The 12,774-nt window shown below is 44.1% G+C and overlaps 2 protein-coding genes across 2 annotated transcripts; one reads left to right on the forward strand and one right to left on the reverse strand.

Annotated features, from left to right (window-relative positions):
• The first annotated feature begins 1,160 nt into the window (after positions 1–1,160).
• Positions 1,161–8,213, forward strand: LOC124703170 (indole-3-acetaldehyde oxidase-like). The gene is made up of 10 exons (XM_047235396.1): positions 1,161–1,290; positions 1,392–3,149; positions 3,466–3,725; positions 3,863–4,072; positions 4,567–4,785; positions 5,414–6,379; positions 6,567–6,659; positions 6,754–6,852; positions 7,494–7,683; positions 7,861–8,213. The coding sequence occupies exons 1-10, from the start codon at positions 1,161–1,163 to the stop codon at positions 8,076–8,078; spliced, it is 4,143 nt and encodes a 1,380-aa protein (XP_047091352.1). The 3' UTR covers positions 8,079–8,213.
• A 792-nt stretch (positions 8,214–9,005) lies between these two features.
• Positions 9,006–11,270, reverse strand: LOC124684819 (DNA ligase 1-like). The gene is made up of 2 exons (XM_047219071.1): positions 11,185–11,270; positions 9,006–10,597 (listed from the first exon to the last, which is right to left on the reverse strand). Exon 2 carries the CDS (start codon positions 10,578–10,580, stop codon positions 9,237–9,239), a length of 1,344 nt encoding a protein of 447 aa, XP_047075027.1. The 5' UTR covers positions 10,581–10,597; positions 11,185–11,270; the 3' UTR covers positions 9,006–9,236.
• Between the last annotated feature and the right edge of the window lie 1,504 nt (positions 11,271–12,774).

Genomic DNA, 12,774 nt, shown 5'->3' on the forward strand with positions numbered 1-12,774 from the left:
GGAACCCTCAGCGGTTTCTCCTCCTTCGCCGCTTGTGACGATCGTGCCTCGTGGCCGTTCCTCTTGCGGTGACATGTTGTGGTTGTCGGTGTGTTGGGTGCAAGTGCGGCCAAGAAGTGTGGGCGATGGCAGTATGTTGCCGGTGACATTTTAAGTACGCGCGAGGGATACGAAGCAGAAGGCCAGCCACCGTCCGCCAGACCCGGTGAGGCCTTTCGAAGACGAGACATCATTGATGGCGAAGTATGTTGCACGCGCAGTCGTGAAAGTGATGTATCCTTGCTCCGCTGCCATCGGGCCAGCAACATGGCGCAAACATGCGCTGCGTCCGTGCAAACGTATTCGCTCCGCAAATATTTGTTGTGTTTGCATGATCACGAACACGTCAATCAGTTTTTGTCGAACACTTGGCAGGGGTGCAGTCCTAGTTTTCAATCACGTAGGCGTTTGCGTCGGGTCGGTAGAGATGCGGGGTTCAGGTTTATCGATTTCGACGGGATTGATGAAACAAAAATGGTGGCGATTTACACAAAAATAACCCTTTTCTGAAATTATAGCACAGACTAACCTCTCGGGCAAATTATTTCACCTATCTAACCCTTTTGTGCGGCGCGCCGCACCTGTTCGAGTGGCACCCGTTTGACCGGCGCCACACTCACATCCAACGTGACGCCCTAGACGCTAAGGTGTGCTTGAATTCGACGTGAGAGGATGTGTGGCGTCGCCGACACCGCTCGTGCACCTGGGCTGGGCACCCCTCGTCTTCGCCGCATCGCCCGCCGTTCCTCACGTGCCAGTTAAAAAATTCAATTAACCAAGTAATCCCAAAGGAAAGCTACTCCGACATAATCTAACCACTCCACTCCACCATGCACCGGGCCATCTCGCTCGTTGGCCCCACAAGCAGTCAGTCAGTCATGAAGGCGTCCAATTGTTCGAGTAAAAAGCAGCCGCCACGTCACCGCAGCAGCTCCGCAACGCCGCCGGGGAGCGACACATGCTCTCGTCGGTTGCTCTCGGTTTGGAATTTCGCGAGCTCAGAGACGGCGACAGCAAGGGAGGGAACCAGGCAAGGATCACTAGATAAGAAAACCAATCACACATGGGATGGGAACCGGATTCCGATACTCGCATCTCATTCTCGCCCCGCCTCCCGCGCCATGGCGGTGGTGTTCGCGGTCAACGGCGAGCGCTTCGAGCTCCGCGACGGCGACGACCCAGGCGCCACCCTCCTCGACTTCCTCCGCTCCCGCACCCGCTTCACCGGCCCCAAGCTCGGCTGCGGCGAAGGCACGCGACCCCTCTCCCCCTCCTCTTCGATTCATCCCCGTCCCAGCGCGAGCTTAACTGGCGCCAGCTCCGCGCGCGGCCTAATGCCGGTTTCCTTGCAGGCGGGTGCGGCGCGTGCGTGGTGCTGCTCTCAACGTACGACGCGGCGGCGGACGAGGTGTCCCACGCCGCGGCGGCCTCCTGCCTCACCCTGGCGCACGGCCTCCACCACCGCGCGGTCACCACCACCGAGGGGCTCGGGAGCAGCCGGGACGGCCTCCACGCCGTGCACGCGCGCCTCGCGGGCTTCCACGCCTCGCAGTGCGGATTCTGCACGCCCGGGATGTGCATGTCCCTCGCCGCCGCGCTGGCCGGCGCCGACGGCAACGGGGCGGGCCCGCCTCCGCGGGAGGGCTTCTCCAGGCTCACCTCGGCCCAGGCGGAGCGCACCGTCGCCGGCAACCTCTGCCGCTGCACGGGGTACCGCCCCATCGCAGACGCCTGCAAGAGCTTCGCGGCGGACGTCGATTTGGAGGACCTTGGACTCAACTCCTTCTGGAGAAAGGGTGACGCGCATGTCTCCAAGTTGCCACCCTACAAGGAGGGGAGCATTGGTGCGTTCCCGGAATTTCTCAAGGCTGAGATCAGAGCCTCGCTGACGCTGAGCACTCATACGCCTGCCGCCTCAGATATGTCCACAATGAGCTCTTGGCATCGGCCTCGGAGTGTGGAGGAGTACTATAAGCTCATAGCTTCCCACACAAGTGGCACAAAGGTGGTTGCGGCCAACACTTCTTCTGGTGTTTACAGGGAGCCAGAGCTGTATGGTAGGTACATTGACCTCACACACATCCCGGAGTTGAATTCAGTATCCAGTGATACAGAGGGTGTTCGAATTGGGGCTGCCACATCAATCTCTCGGGCTATTGACATCTTAACAACACAAGGTGATGGCTGCAAGGATGTGGTCTTCAGTAAGATTGCCCATCACATGGAAAAGGTGGCCTCTCATTTTATCCGGAACACGGCAACCTTGGGTGGAAATCTGGTAATGGCGCAAAGGGACGAGTTTCCCTCTGACATTGCAACTATCCTTCTTGCTGCTGGTTCATCAGTGTGCATCCAGGTAACATCAGAAAAGTTGAATGTCACGTTGGATGAGTTCCTGGAGATGCCACCATGTGACAACAACACACTGCTCTTAAGCGTTTTCATTCCTCACTCTACTCCTGACAGTGTCTCATCAAGTGGTGGGACTGTAAACATGGCAGGGGATAAGACAGCAACTTCTCTGCTATTTGAGACATACCGAGCTTCTCCGCGCCCTCTTGGAAATGCAGTTGCTTACCTTAACTCTGCTTTCTTTGCTCAAGTCTCTTCGGATGGAAGTTCAGGAGGCTTGATATTAGAAAATTTACGGCTGGCTTTTGGTGCATATGGAACCCAGCATGCTATCAGGGCTACAGATGTTGAGAAGTGCTTAGTTGGTAAACCCGTTAGTGCATCACTCCTACTTGAAGCATGCAGAGTTCTTAAGAAAACCATTGTTCCAAAAGAAGGCACACCACATTCTGCTTATAGATCAAGCTTGGCAGTTGCCTTTCTGTTTAGTTTTCTTTACCCAGCAACCAAAGGAAATGTGAAGCCTGCAAAAGCAGTCCGTCTAAATGACTTTGTAGCTTCTGGCACCAATGGAAATTCAAATTCCCCACACAGTGTAAACCTCGATGTTTCGCTTAAGGAAACTAATTGTGTGAAATCTGGTATGTATAACAATGACCACATACTTGACTCGTGCAAACAGATTGTTGAAATAAGTAAAGATTATCTCCCAGTTGGCATACCAACCAAGAAAGTTGGAGCAGAACTCCAAGCCTCTGGTATGCACTTCACAGTTTCTTTTTGTAGCCATTCGTAATCTTAAACTTTTGGGCAATGAATTGGTAGTTCCTTATTTATATAAGTACATAACTTAGAAGTATTTTTAAATAGCATGTTGTGTTCCTTGCCTGTGTTGTTCATTGGCACGATTTATCTTCCGTTCTTCCATCTGCATTGTATATGTAATGACGAGTCTTTTCTTAACGTTTATTTTCAAGTTTTATTTATGTGACTTGTAATCAGTGGCAGTTGATTTCATGCCCCGATCTTGCATATAGTAAATTATGGTGCTGATAGCAGAATCATTATACATAGGTGAGGCTGTATATGTGGATGACATCCCTTCTCCGGAGGACTGCCTTTATGGAGCATTTATATATAGCACAAAGCCTTTAGCTCATGTGAATAGCATAGAGCTGGACCCTTCTCTCGAGCAGCTAAAAACTGTGAAAGTTATCACTGTTAAAGATATTCCAAAAGAGGGTGCCAATGTTGGGGCCAGCACTATATTTGGACCTGAAACTCTGTTTGGCGGTCCGCTTACTCAATGTGCTGGGGAACCTCTTGGTGTTGTGGTATGGCTTTCACGCTGATTGTTTGGATTTGAAGAAACCTGCAATAACCTTAAAAACAATATTTTACTTATCTTTGACGAAGTTATATTTATGCCAATGTGGATTAAGTTTAGTTACTGAAGATTGTAGCATTTTAGGTTGCAGAAACACGAAATTTTGCCAATATTGCTGCCAAACGAGCGGTAGTTAACTACAGCACAGAAACTTTGGATACGCCAATTTTATCGATAGAGGAGGCAGTCAGAAGATGCAGTTATTTTGAAACACCACCATTTCTCCTTCCGCAAAAGATTGGCGAATTCTCCAAAGGGATGGAAGAAGCTGATCAGAAGATCTACTCAGCTGAGGTACACTTCCATAACTTCTAATGCTTTTTCCAAGTTAAATACCTTTGTTAGCCATCCGAAGTCTCTGAATGAATTGATTCTTATGTAAAAGTGAAGAGTTTCAACTTGACTAACATTAGTACTCATTAGTCACACCACATGTACCTGGTATATCAAATGGTAGTGCTGAAGCACCCTTTAGTTCCCCTAGAGTAATTTAGATTAAAGAGCTGTTGTGGTCCTTGTGGACTGTTATTTCCTTGCATGTTCCTTTTCCTCTGATTTGTGTCTGCTCTCTAGCTTGTCCAACCTATTAGTGTCGAACTCCAATTCTAATTGTTGAACAACACAATATACAAGTCAATTTTTTTTTGTTGAACAATTGACATATCATGGCCTCCCTTGATAGTTCTAATTTGTGGTTAGTCCTTTCTTATGTATCTTCTTATAAGGTTCTTATTTACATATCTTTGATATTGTCACACTGTGCTACAGCTGACAAACACTTCATGCAGGTGAAACTTAGTTCACAGTATTACTTTTACATGGAAACACAAACTGCTCTAGCCGTACCTGATGAAGATAATTGCATGGTGGTGTATAGCTCAAGCCAATGCCCCGAGGCAGTACAAAATACCATCGCACAATGCCTCGGTTTACCTTGTCACAATGTCCGTGTTATCACTAGAAGAGTTGGTGGTGGCTTTGGAGGAAAAGCTGTTAGATCTTTACCAGTAAGGATTGGTTCCATCATTACTTACAGCCTTTGAAACACTGGAAATGAGGTCTTGTTATCAGTTTGTGCTTAACATTTTCTTTGAAGTACAAATGGCATGTTCAACTCTGCTATATCTGCCCACTACCAGATATGCTTTAAAATGCAGACGCTATCATCCTGAAGTTTTTTTTAATGAAATTTTGAGTATCCTCACACCCAAAAAAGAAAGAATATCTGGACATATCTTCTCCTTATAAGCATACATGTAAAGATGGCTGCTTCAACTATAATAGAACTGAATTCTCATTGTTTCCTCCGTGGCATTGTTACGCTGAATACTGAAGCTGAACTGTCTCATTTAACAAGATTCAGTTTGATCTGGCAATTTCTCAAAGATATACTTCATGTAAAATTTTCAAGTAATACATGTAGGAGGGAAGGGTGACTTCAATCTTGCTGCTAAATGACACTTACTGTCCCCACTATATTTTCTAACAAAAATGTTAAAGAATCTTCAACATGTCTCATTTGAATATTATATTAAGTTCAGTGTTTCAGAAGGATTTTATGTATCATCGTTTTGTAAAAGTTTATTGAGTTAGCATAAAGTATCAGAACACTAATTACATGTATGTTAATTTTAGGTGGCGACGGCCTGTGCACTTGCAGCTTTTAAGTTGCGTCGTCCTGTTCGCATGTATCTTGATCGCAAGACTGACATGATCATGACTGGAGGTCGGCATCCCATGAAAATATGCTATTCAATAGGATTCAAATCAGATGGAAAGATCACAGCATTGCATGTAGATTTGTTCATAAACGCGGGAATGACCATGGATATTAGTCCGACTATTCCTCATAATTTCATAGAGGCACTAAAGAAATATAACTGGGGTGCCTTTTCATATGATGCAAAGATCTGCAAAACAAACTTTTCAACGAGGTCTGCAATGCGGGGCCCTGGGGAAGTGCAAGGTTCTTATGTTGCTGAAGCTATTATCGAACATGTGGCATCAACTCTCTCTACTGATGCTAAATTGGTAAGGCAGAGAAATATTCACACAGTGGAGAGCCTTGCTTTGTTTCACAGTGAGTGCATGGAAGATGCCTTGGGGTATACGCTTCCCTCTATCTGCAATCAATTGACTGCATCAGCAAATTACCAACATCGTTTGGAAATGGTTCAGGCCTTCAACAAAAGCAGCCAGTGGAAAAAGCGGGGCCTTTCTTTTGTTACAATAGCGCATAAAGTTTCATCTCGACCAACCCCTGGAAAAGTGTCTATTCTTAACGATGGATCCATTGTTGTTGAAGTTGGAGGCATTGAGATAGGCCAGGGGCTTTGGACAAAAGTGAAGCAGATGGCAGCATTTGGTCTTGGCCAGTTGTGGTCTGATCAAAGTGAAGACCTGTTGGAAAGAGTAAGAGTTATTCAAGCAGACACGTTAAGTGCTGTACAGGGAGGGTGGACTGCAGGGAGTACCACATCAGAAAGCAGCTGTGAAGCAGTTCGTCGTGCCTGCAGTATCATGGTTGACAGGCTGAAACCTCTCAAGGAGAAATTGCAAGAAAAGCAAGGGAGAGTTTCATGGGATGGACTAATTTTACAGGTATTGATATGATAATAACAACTTTAGTTTATAGCAACTATAATCAGGATGGTCTTATCCTACTCTGTTTTAGAAGTTAGTCACGCACAGAAATTTGTGCATCTCTGGTTGCTATCATCGAATGCACGCATATGCATTACTCAGTAATGTATTCATTGGTATTAAGATATCACATTTCAATGTACAGGCAAAAATGGCTGCTGTGGATTTATCAGCAAGAGAATACTACATCCCTGGGGCTTCTGGTTCATACCTGAACTATGGAGCTGCTGCTAGTGAGGTATCCTTAGTTTACTCTAGTCTCGGATAGTAGATTGTACAAAATTGAAATATGCACGCCTTCACATGAAGATATTTATATTGGGTATTTGCAGGTAGAGATTGATCTTCTCACTGGAGCAACTACAATTCTGCGTAGTGATCTTATATATGACTGTGGCCAGAGCTTAAATCCTGCTGTGGACTTGGGGCAGGTGGGTGTAACCGGTCTCACTCTATTCTAACTGTTGTTTACGTGTCAACATCCTTAATTGGTCAGTCAAAACCTGGCCATCTGAAAGTCTTCCAGTCATTTCAGATAGCAGGTCCTGGATTAATTCTATTATATTAAACTTTAAAATTAGTACAATTATATTAAACTTTAAAATTAGCACAATATAGTTTTATGGGATGCTACAATATGCATGTTTTAGTTCTATTGGTTTACTGTCTGGTGCTTAGGGTGTGTTTGGTTTGGTTCCCCAAGTTGCCCCGCCAAAAAATTGGTTGCCCATAGAGTTGTGGTTATTGTTTGGTTTGTACCCAAAGTTTTGGCTGCCAATGCATGCCCATCTCTCTCCCTCACAAATTTTTGCCAAAAAGTTGGCAAAACGTGGGCCAAGGATTCCTTAACCAAAATTTTGGCAGCCAACTCTTACCAAATATTTGGTAGGGCTAGTATAGGCATCAACCAAACACACCCTTAGTTTTTGGCATTGGTTGTTCATTTCTTTTCAGTATGTTTATATAATCATGTCCACATGGACATCGACAGAGAGCACATTTTATTAACTGATGTTATTTGCATACAAAGTGTCTCAATATCTTCTGCTGTTGCCCTATCACGACACTTCAGGTGGAAGGAGCCTTCGTTCAGGGAATTGGTTATTTCATGAGCGAGGAGTACGTCACCAATTCGGATGGGCTGGTTACCTCGGATGGAACTTGGACATACAAGATCCCAACTGTGGACACCATCCCTCGGCAGTTCAATGTTGAGCTTCTTAACAGTGGATTTCATAAAAACAGAGTGCTATCTTCAAAAGGTATTTAGTTTCTCCCCTGGTTTGATATCTATGAGCATGCGCCCAAATGAGCTAGTTCTATTTTTCCTTCTAGCCTTCTAGGTTCCTAGCATGGGATAAGATGTTATAAGTCCACAAAACAATTCATGATATCTGTTATAAAGTATTCATGCATTTTTTGGCCTTTATTTGTCGCAGCATCTGGGGAGCCGCCTTTGTTTCTTGCAGCCTCAGTTCACTGTGCAACAAGGAATGCGATTGCCGCAGCAAGGAAGGATATCCACTGTTCTGTGTCAGGATCTTCTTCGCCTTCCTTCTTTGAGTTAGAAGTTCCCGCAATCATGCCTGTGGTGAAGGAGATGTGCGGCTTGGACAATGTGGAGAACTATCTGAAAACTCTAGTCGGTCCCAAATAATATTCTTCATCCTTAGCACATAATTCTTCAAGAAACTCGTCAGCGCACTTTTTTCATGGACCATCTGCAGAGTAAATTGTAACCCTACCATTAAGAACTGTAAAGCATACTTTCAAAGTTCATAGTGAGAGTTAACTTTTGTAGCCCGGGCTACATGTAGGCCATATTTTGAATCTATAAAAATTTCACTTTAAACATGTTAATTTTTTTGAAAAAAAATACTGTGATGTAGATAATATTGTAATCTACAAGTATGTAATTTTTCAGACTGAAATATGTTGTATTTTGGGCTCAGTAAAAATGACAAATCTTGATTTCATCATCGGTGAATAGTAATGAACAGTACTAAAATCTAGATTTCGTCATTTTGTGACACTTTGTCATTTTTACCGAGGGAAAAATATAATGTATTTAATTCTGAAAATTTACACACTAGCAGATTACAACATTCTCTACGTCTATGTATTTTTTTAAAAAAATCTAAAACATTCAAATATTTTTTAAAAAAATAAAAAAAAAGAATTTGAGGTTTTCCATAGTATTGGTGCAAACTAGGAGGTCTTTTCTTTTACAAGAAAACATGAGTTCTTATTTTTTACAAGGACTAAGAGGTCTTGCGTATGTTTCACTTCTCAACACATGTACACTCCGATTATAACTGAATTTTGTTTGGACACAAATATTTTGTAACATTTTCTCAAACATTTCACGCAATTACAGTATAGTATACTCATGATGAAACATGCTGTATTATATGCAAAGATATATTGTCCTTGTGAGTCAAATACGCAATTATAGAGTAACAGAATTGTATTTACAGAACATCACCAGAAATTACCGTGGTCATAGGATCTCACTATTGACAATACGGAATATAATGTGATTCATGGTATAATAGCAAAGTACATGTCCGCAGAAGGAGAGGACTAAGAAAGCAAACATCTTTGTGATTCATTGACCCATAGTCAAGAGTTACAAAGTTCATCTTTCGGGAGTGAGAAAAATACAATCATACACTTGTATATGTTCTTATACTTAAGCTATATAGAGTTATTTACTGCACAGAGAAATGCACGCACATATCCAGAGCAGAATTCGTGTTACAACTTACAACCGTAATACAACAGGTGTGAACAACTTAGAAAGAGCTTCAAAAGATCAGGGTGCAGCAACAAGATCCTCTTCCTTGGTGTTGCTCTTCCCACTCTCTTCCAGTATCTGTACAGGCTTCTTCTCTTCAGTGGTCTTTCCTGCTTCCAGTTCCAGCCCCTTGAGCTGCCTCAGGATGTCTTCCTTTTCAGCATGTAGGTCTTGTAACTTTGTGTCAATTTTCTCCAGTTTCTTCTTAAGCTTTGCCGGATCGTTTGTCTTCTCTTTGGCGCCCTTGTCTTTCTTCTTCTTCTTCTCTTTATCTTTCTTGCCTTCATCCTCCCCATCATCATCACCATCCTTGTCCTTATTTTTCTTCTTACCTTCTTCCTTCTTGTCAGTCTTATCTTTCTTCTTATCCTTCGTCGCTTTGTCTTTCTTACCTTCTTCCTCCTCCTCATCACCATCCTTGTTCTTTGCTTCTTTCTCTTTCTTCTTGTCTTCTTCCTTTTTATCTGTCTTATCCTTCTTATTTGCCTTCTCTTTATCTTCCTTCTTGCCTTGCACACCCTTCTCGTTAATTTTCTCATCCTGTTTCTTCTCCTTCTCTCTCTTTCTTTTATCCTTGCCGTCCTTTTTCTCTTCAGAAATATCAGTTTCTTTTTTCTGTGAATCAGCATCTGTGAACTTGATCTCTCTTGTGCCCAAACCTCCAGATGCAGAATCATTGTTGCTCTCTACTCCTGCAACTTCTGCATTCTTCTTGATGATATCTTTATCCTCAGCGAGGTCCCTGTCTTTGCTTTCGGCCTTGCTGCCTTTTCCCTTCTTGGCCTTCTCCATTTCAGAGCCTTCGGCGCCATCTTCTTTCTTTTTCTTATCCTTCTCCTTCTTATCCTTCTTACTTGCCTTCTCATCGTCTTCAGTCTTCTCTGACTTCTTCTTACTTGCCTTCTCATCGTCATCATCTTCATGCTTCTCCGGCTTCTTCTTTTTGTCCTTCTTATCTACCTTGTCATCGTCTTCATGCTTCTCTGGATTCTTCTTTTTATCCTTCTTGTTTGCCTTCTCATCGTCTTCATGCTTCTCTGACTTCTTGCTTTCCTTCTTATCTTCTTCTTCATGCTTCTCCGGCTTCTTCTTTATATCCTTCTTACCTACCTTCTCATCGTCTTCTTCATGCTTCTCAGACTTCTTTTTCTTCTCTTTCTCTTTGCCTTTCTTAGTTTCTTTACTTTTGGCCAGAGACTTTGAACCATCGCCAGAATCACCCTTCACCTCTTCCTTCTCCACAACCTTGGCGTCGATTTCTATCTCGATCTCCTTCTTCTCGTCCTCTGCATTGTCCGATGACTTGTCCTTGCTCTTGATCTTGAGGTGTATCTCATCCTTTGACTTCTTCTCTTCCTCCATCTTGAGTATGAGCTAGACTGAATACAAGGAGAAAATAATATGAGCTACACTGTATCATGAGCACTAGAATTCCCTCAAGTTAAAAGCAGTTATCACTTATGAAACATGACTTGTTACAATGTTACATGATGAACCATCATATTCAACGAAAGTAAAGCTTTCTGCGACGAATGATATTTGTTCCCAACACAGCATGTTTCAGCACAGCGGCGTGTTCACCAGTTCATACTATCCTATTTCAGCATCAGATTCACGACGTTCGCTCTGACGCTCCATTTGAGGGATTATAAAAAACAGAACTAAGAACACAGACTGACAAACCATGTTTCGGTCTGCACACGGCGCAATGCCAGATCACGCCAGGGAAAATGACTCTTGAGCAAAAGTCATGAGCCTGCCTGACACACGCATACCCTAGGCATGCTCTACTAAGCAGGGTTTTTTTTTTTTTTTTTTGAACTGCTACTAAGCAGGTCTGATACTAGCAGTACTGCAGTAGTAGTACTAAACTAGTAATATGGTGATGCTACCCCTGAATTCCCAGTTTTCCACACCCTATAAGATCATACGAGCTTGAGGGCAGCAAGAAGAAGAAACTACTGACCTCCAAGGAAGGAAAGGAAGGGATCCAATCCAACCAGGATGTGCTCAGACCTCAAAGCCGAGCTGCGACCTCCTTACGGTGGATCGCGCAGCGGAGTGGACGGACGCTGCCTTGGCGTGTTCTTGTGGGTGCTGGAGTGGTCAGATCAGCTCAGATTCGAGAAGGGGGTGGGAGCAGGGGCAGTGGATCGATGTAGTTCGAGAAAGGGGAGAAGAAATAGGAGGAAGACGGAGCCGCGTGGGGAAAGCGAGTTGCGCGGGTGCGGCGTGGTGGCCGCGTGTGCCAACCTCGCCACGTCGAACGCGCTGGTGTCGGCTCGATGCGGCAAGGTCTACCGATGGACCCATGTGACAGCGGGTAAACACGGTCAATGTAGCTGAAACCTCAGTCCGGTTTTTTTTTTTTTTTTTTGAAATGAACCTCAGTCCGGTTGAAGTACAGTACTACCGGCGATTTCTTTTGTGCGAGTGATCGGAGAGGGCTAAGTTATAATTCTAGTCGGATATTTCTTTGGTATCTCCAGGCCCACGAACAAGTAGATCGCTCTGATTGGAACCCGTTTAGGCAGGTCGAGCGAAAATACACAGGAGAACCTAGGTCCATTGGAACCTGTTGTTTTGTAGCAGCCAAAACATCGTATATCTAGAGCTTCAAAAATTCTGAACAAAAATTTTGCGTATAGAGGACGCACATATGTATGTGCGTGTTAGTTTTCATGCTCAAATTTAAAAGTATGTAGCTTAGGAAAAATAACAAGTTTAAGATGAATAGTATAAAGTAAACTTACCCGCACAGTATTTGTCTATAACTTAGGGATGGGATAACTACCTAACTTATTGTTGGACTAAGTTTAATCAGATATTCGCAGTACCTATGTTCGAAAAAATCGCTGACATCCACTTACGGGTTTTATCTGACGCACCGGTTTTTCCAACGCTGTTCATCCAAGATGTACGAGGTACCGATCATATCGCAATTTATAAGTACTTAGTAAATATAAATCGGGTAGGACTACTTGGAGGCCAACCTCCACGAAGGTAACTTCCTCCCGCGTAATTAATCTACGTCTAATGCGTGTTGGCTTCTCAGCAAACGAACGAACCCACAACTCCGGTGGGCGTATAGGATGCGGAAGTACAGCTCCCGCGCGTGTACGGCTCCCGCGCGACTCGCACGTATGCTTCGCGCATGACACCGGCGCATGCGAAACACTCCTGCGCGCGCGGGACACCATCATGCAAAAAAAAATCAGCGCAGAACTAGCTAGCTTGACTTCCAATTGTAGCTACTAGCTAGCAAGCTTGCAGGATGCCAACATGAGAAACATGTCGACGTACATCGAAGTACAGATTTGATCGAGTGTCCGAATGACGAGTAGTACAACTTCGTGAACGCTCGAGTAGAGTTGCATATAAGCACGAATACCATTACATACACAACACGAGTACATCGAAAAAGACGAGTACAACACAGTAAACATGCGAGCACAGTTCAATACAAAACATGATTACAGTTGCATATAGAGCACGAGTACAAGTACAGCTACACGAGTACAAGTATAGGTTTTTTTTCGAAATGGGGGAAGTATCG

This window comes from Lolium rigidum, chromosome 1 (genome assembly GCF_022539505.1).
Source record: "Lolium rigidum isolate FL_2022 chromosome 1, APGP_CSIRO_Lrig_0.1, whole genome shotgun sequence".
NCBI classification, from domain to species: Eukaryota; Viridiplantae; Streptophyta; class Magnoliopsida; order Poales; family Poaceae; genus Lolium; species Lolium rigidum.